The following is a 5,994-nucleotide window of genomic DNA, read 5'->3' as shown; positions in this document are numbered from 1 at the left end:
AGGTAGTAAAAGAAGAAGAGTAGTTCTTCTTTCCAATGGGAAAAATTCAAGTGACAATTAATATGATAATGATACTTTTTATATAGATTTTTGTAAAGAATATCAAGATATCAAAAACCTTTCAACATCCCCAGCCCTTTTTATATTTTATTTCTGAAAGACCAGTGTCATTAATTTTCTTAGGGCCTTGCTAAGTTGCTGACCTGGCCACAAACTTGGGATCCTCCTGCCTCAGCCTCCTGAGTCTCTGGTGTTTTTTTCTGTAAACTTACATATTGTTTTTTCTTCATTCAGTGTTTTAATGTCTGTATTACACTTTCCTGTATTTTATTAAATAATCATTTTTTTAAAAAAATTTACAAAGCATTGGTGGCTTTGAAGGCGCCTCGGCGGGCACCGCTGCTGAGCGGACTGCTGGAGATGTGGGTCGCCTCCATGAGATGAAAAGATCTCTGCCAGACACTCCATGATGTCCTGTGCTGTCCCAGGCCCAGAGCCACGTGCCAAGCCCATGGAATGAAACCTGCCAAAGAGATGGATGAGACTGTTGCTGAATTTATCAGGAGGACCAGCTTGAAAATCCCCATGAATGAAATGATGACAATCTTAAAAGCCTGGGATTTTTTATCTGAAAACCAACTTCAGACCATAAACTTCCGGCAGAGAAAGGAATGTCTGGTTCAGGACTTGGTTGGGCTGTGTGAGGAGAAGAGTGCGAGTGTAAACGATGCAGCCCTTTTAGACATCATTTATACTCAAGTACATTGGCACCAAAAAGTTTGGGATGTTTTTCAGATGAGTAAAGAACCAGATGAAGATGTTGACCTTTTTGACATGGAACAATTCAAACGTTCATTTAAGAAAATTCTTCAGAGAGCATTAAAAAATGTGACAATCAGCTTCAGAGATGCTGAGGAGAATGCAATCTGGATCCGAATTGCCTGGGGAACACAGTGTACAAAGCCGAACCAATACAAACCTACATATGTGGTGCATTACCCCCAGACTCCCTACGCCTTCACCTCCTCCAGGCTTAAGAGCATTATGCCCCTTCTGGGTCAGGCACTGACAGTTGCTAGCAAACACCATCAGATTGTGAAAATGGATCTGAGAAGCCGACACCTGGACTCTCTCAAAGCTATTGTTTTTAAACAGTATGATCAGACCTTTGAAAATCACAACTCTACAACACCTCTACAGGAAAGATGCCTGGGACTAGATGTAAATATGGATTCAAGGATCATTCATGAAAATGAAGTAGAAAAAGAGAGAGTCCAAAGAATAACTCAAGAATCTTTTGGAGACTATCCTCAATCACAACTAGAATTTGCACAATATAAGCTTGAAACGAAGTTCAAAAGTGATTTAAATGGGGGCATCTTGGCTGAGAGGAAAGAACCCCTCCGGTGCCTAATAAAATTCTCTAGCCCACATCTTTTGGAAGCATTGAAATCCTTAGCACCAGCTGGTATTGCAGATGCACCACTTTCTCCACTGCTCACTTGCATACCAAACAAGGGGATGAATTATTTTAAAATCAGAGACAAATAAGCTGTATAAAGTTTTGTAAACTCAGGGGCTCCTTGGTGATGGTGTACAAACATTCCAGTTAATGGCTAGATGGACAGCCTCTGGCAGTAATCTTTACTTTAGAAATTAATCCTTAGTATTGACAATGTAGAAGTGTTCCTATAATTTTGGGACTGATTCTTTCCTTCTTGTGCCTCCTCTCCCACTTTTCCTGCTAAATATAGCAGTTGTGAGCATTTGAGAGGTCACAGGATATGTATTGGGCTCTGGATTGACCTTAGTAGCACAGAATGCTCTGAAGCCAAGCATATGGCACTGTGGTTGATCCTGTTGGCCTCATATATAGTGCCCTTTTCCCCACTCCTGCCTCTATTCAATCCTAGGGAGGACTAGTTCCAATTGTTCCTTTCTAGGGATCTTCTGTTAAGCCTTGATCACTTAAAAGGAACTATACCCAACTCAGAACTTCTAGAAGAATCATAAAATTAGTCCATTCAGAGAATAGAATTGGGTCCACTAAGTTGTTACTGGAGGAAGTTACATATCCAATGATTCATTTTTATAAAATAATTGTTTCATTGTAAATATGATACTTTCCATAATGCATTTTATCATACATGTAACATCCAAACTGACCATTATAATACTTATTTGTAAATAAAGATACTGAAAAACTGGTAAAAAAAATTACAAAGGATTTGAGAACTATACATTCTATTCTCTGCTTTTAGTAGTAAGCTTTATTTTTTGAAAACCTTCCTTTGAATTATATTGTTTTTAGCAATGGCTACCATTAAATTATCCACCTACTGTATACCCACTGGAAGTCCAGAACTACAACATACTTACACTTTTATTCATCATCCTATTTCCCTGATTAGTGCCACTTGAAAATTTTTAACTTAAGCACTTACTTTTAGAAGAAATAGTTGTTACAATTTTTGACTAATTTAGTTGTTTACCATTATTTTTTGAATTTGTTTCTTCCTCTTAGATTCATATTTGTGTTCTTGCTAAGAACACCCACCAGTAATTCAACTTCTGTCTGTGACAACTTTCTGAATAATTCCATGTGCAAAACAGCCCTATTTATCTCTCACAACTGAATCATCAGATAAAGAATTTTAAGTTCAAATTTGTTTACCTTAAAATGCATTTTCCATTAACTTCTTTCATCTATGAATGTAGTAAATTTTAAGGTGAAATTAATTTCAATCTTACCACTTGTTTCATGCCAAACACTCTTTTCTAGTCTCTTTCTGGAAACTTTGGGGTTCTGTACTTGTCTTTGTATTCTAAATTTCATTAGGAAACAGTGTTGTTCTGACAGCGTTCCCTAAGTACTGCCAGGTGTTTACAGGCGGGATAGACTTTTAATCTGAAGGCATAACATTATTGAGTTCTAAGAAACTGTTGTGGTTTGAATATGTGGTGTTTCTCAGAAGCTCATGTGTTAATGCAAGAAAGTTTAGAAGTGAAATGATTGGCTTATGAGCATCTTAACCTAATGAGTGAATTACTATCTTGGTAGGGATCAACTGGGTGGTAACTCTAGGCAGGTATGATGTGGCAGAAAGAGGTGGATTATTCTGGGTGTGACTTTGGGCTATATATTTTGTCTGTGTTGTGATGTCCTGAGCTGCTTTCTTCCACCACACTCTTCTGCCATGATGTTCTGCCTCACCTCTAGCCCTGAGGAATGGAGTTGGCTGTCTATGGAATGAGACTTCTGAAACTGTGAGCACCAAATAAACTTTTCCTCCTAAAATTGTTCTTGTCAGGTTTGTTGGTCAGAGCAGCAAAACAGCTAAGACATAAATGTTTCATTTAATATAAGGTATTACTTCCCTTGATTCTTTCTTTCTGAGTCTTTTAGTATATGCAGTTTAGAACATGGATTCCACTATCTTTATCTTATTATATACTTCATACTTTGTATCGTCTTGTTTTGAGTTTGATTTTTTAGTACATAAATTCACTCTTCAGTTTCAGGAACCATTCTATTTACCTTGGTTCATTTATATTTTTTCTGTTATGTGATTCTTCAATTTTTATTATTCATGTAATATAGTCCGTGAATAGCAATGTTCTCTTGCAACTCTCTGTGCTAAAAGAAACCCTAATTAATTATTTTCTGCTTGTTCTAGTAACTGCTTCTTAGGGCCTAAATTCTTCTGGTTATTGTCTTTCTGGTCTCAATTTTATATTGAATTTCTCTGAATCCTTGGTGACATTTTATTTACTCCTTAAAAGGGGAGATATAATGTTATAATGTCTTCTGCAGTATTCCTTTGCTCTTCTTTTCTGTTTTGCAGTCTTTCTTGTGGCCTAGCAATGAACTTTAACACTAATTGACAGGTCAGCTAATAGAGGTACATGGTGTTCTGTAATTGGCATGCCAGCACCGATAGACCCAACATGATCTTTTCTTAAAATTGGGAGCCATCTCGCCACAAAACCATGAAAAGATAATTTTGGCTTTACTATAAATTGCTGCAAATTCTGAACCTGCTTGGAATGCCTGCCCGTGCCTTGAACTCACCCATGCCTGGCCCTCCGACCAGATAGCAGCCCTCTCTAAAACTTTAGTGATGCCTCACAAATCTTGGCCTTCCCTGGCCAGATAACTACCCTCTCTGAGGCTCTAATGACCTTCATAAATTCTGATGTCAGGGCCAGCAAAAATGTAAACTACCATTAGTGTTATGCTCCTCAGAGTTTTGTTATCTGTAACCCCCCTTTGTGTAACTTTCTGGGCTATAAAACTGGGCTGCAGGAAAGCTGCAGCTGCTGTATTGTTCCGCGGTTTTGGGTGGGAGAGGCAGCCCAGCTGGTGGAAATAATAAGCTTGCTTTAATTTGATTTTAATTGGAGTCAGTGGTCTTTTCTTGCGTCCTGGTCTAACAAGCACCTTCAGGAGAAATTCACCTTCTGGAGAATGTGGGTATACCCTTGGTCTTAGAAATTAAATAATCAGGTAGAAAAAAATGCTCACTCTTCTTGGAAGACAGAAACAAATAGTTACTTAGAGAACTTTGAGTAGAACATTATCACCACCAGTTTCCAGGATAAAATGGCAGTGCAATAAAAATCTCGCTTAAAAAGGTAAAATCATACTTTGCTCTAGAATGGAGATTTTTATTTGAAGAGATTTCTTTCTCTAATATATACCACGCAAAAGATTTTGATAGAATGCTCTTGTCCATGACATTCAGAATCTTATTTTTTAGCAGTCATTGGTATAAAAGCAATTTCAACATGAGTTATTCTAAAATGAGGTCTAATTTTCAAGAGATGCTGGACCAAACCAGTTAACATCTGTGAACTCCCAGTAACTTATTTAAAAACTGTGATTATAGTAGCAATTAATTCACAGGGTTTTTGTGAGGACTAATTGGGTAAATATGTCTGATTTTATTTTACAAACTATAGTCGTATAAAAAGTCACTTGTCACATAAGACCCTTACTATATGACAGTATTATTGATTATTAAGTGAATTTATAACATAAAAATGTAAAATGTGCTTTGCTTTTGTGTGCAATCATATCTGTCTATCTCATTTCTAATTTATACAGAAATGAATAGTTAAATAACAATTTCTTGATGTCCTTAATATCCCAAAGTTTCAGGTATCAATCAATCCATTCCCATTGTGGTCACACATAAAAATCTCTTGGGTTGCTTTTTCCATGAATAATCCTGGTTAGAACTAACAAAGTCCCATTTTCTAAATCAGAAACATTTCCTTCCAAATCAGAAACATTTCTTCCTCCTTTGTGATATCTCATTGCAGTATTTTTTTTTTCAATTGTCCAAAATCTCTTTTCTGTATCTGGCCTAAACACTTAATACAAACAATTTGACTGTTAATAGATTAGCATAACCACTAAGACCCATGAATTACATCTTAAAAAGTAAGCTCATACAATACCCCAAAATTATAAGCTACCCTTTACTATTCAGATGCTTCTTTCTTTCTGAGAGTGTCCAAAGTATTCAAAGATAAGAAGAGAAAACCATCTGCAACTCTACATCCATCTTTACAAAAGGTGCTGTCAGGAACACATGTGTGGAGGCAAGAAGGATGTTTTCCAAGAGACACATGATTAGCATGAATGCATCATGTCCAGACCTTTAGTAAAACAGACTAGTCAGGAGAGTCTAGAAAATTTATGCAGTTGTTTTGAGATGATGTTTTTATTTAGAATTTCATGGACAGTGCACGTTGCCAAAAAATGTCAGTAAAGGTACACATTCATTTGCATGATTGCCTCCAGGCCCATCTGCAGCAGTGATCATTAATGAATATGCAATACATTTTTTAAGGTTCAATGGATTTCAGAGAGGTAGTGACAAAAAATCTTGACTGCATTTGCTCTCAAGTCTCTTTAAAAGGCTAGAGCCACTAACATGGTGCCAGTCTTGCTGGAATATTAAAAAAAAAAAAAAAAAAAAAACAAAA

The 5,994-nt window shown here is 36.7% G+C and overlaps 1 protein-coding gene across 2 annotated transcripts; it reads left to right on the top strand.

Moving 5' to 3' along the window:
• Window positions 1–371: 371 nt before the first annotated feature.
• LOC107136195 (centromere protein N-like) lies at window positions 372–1,969 on the top strand. 2 transcript variants are annotated; one of them, XM_048803375.1, is made up of 2 exons: window positions 372–888; window positions 1,063–1,969. In XM_048803375.1, the coding sequence occupies exons 1-2, from the start codon at window positions 517–519 to the stop codon at window positions 1,549–1,551; spliced, it is 861 nt and encodes a 286-aa protein (XP_048659332.1). In that variant the 5' UTR covers window positions 372–516; the 3' UTR covers window positions 1,552–1,969. The 2 variants fall into 2 exon arrangements, with proteins under 2 accessions (XP_048659332.1, XP_048659331.1); XM_048803374.1 differs by having other exon boundaries at window positions 372–1,969.
• Window positions 1,970–5,994: the final 4,025 nt, after the last annotated feature.

The sequence above is a fragment of the Marmota marmota genome, unplaced genomic scaffold, assembly GCF_001458135.2.
Source record: "Marmota marmota marmota unplaced genomic scaffold, marMar, whole genome shotgun sequence".
Taxonomy (NCBI): Eukaryota; Metazoa; Chordata; class Mammalia; order Rodentia; family Sciuridae; genus Marmota; species Marmota marmota.
Note: the sequence above shows the minus strand (reverse complement) of the source record. Positions and strands in the feature narration are given on the sequence as shown.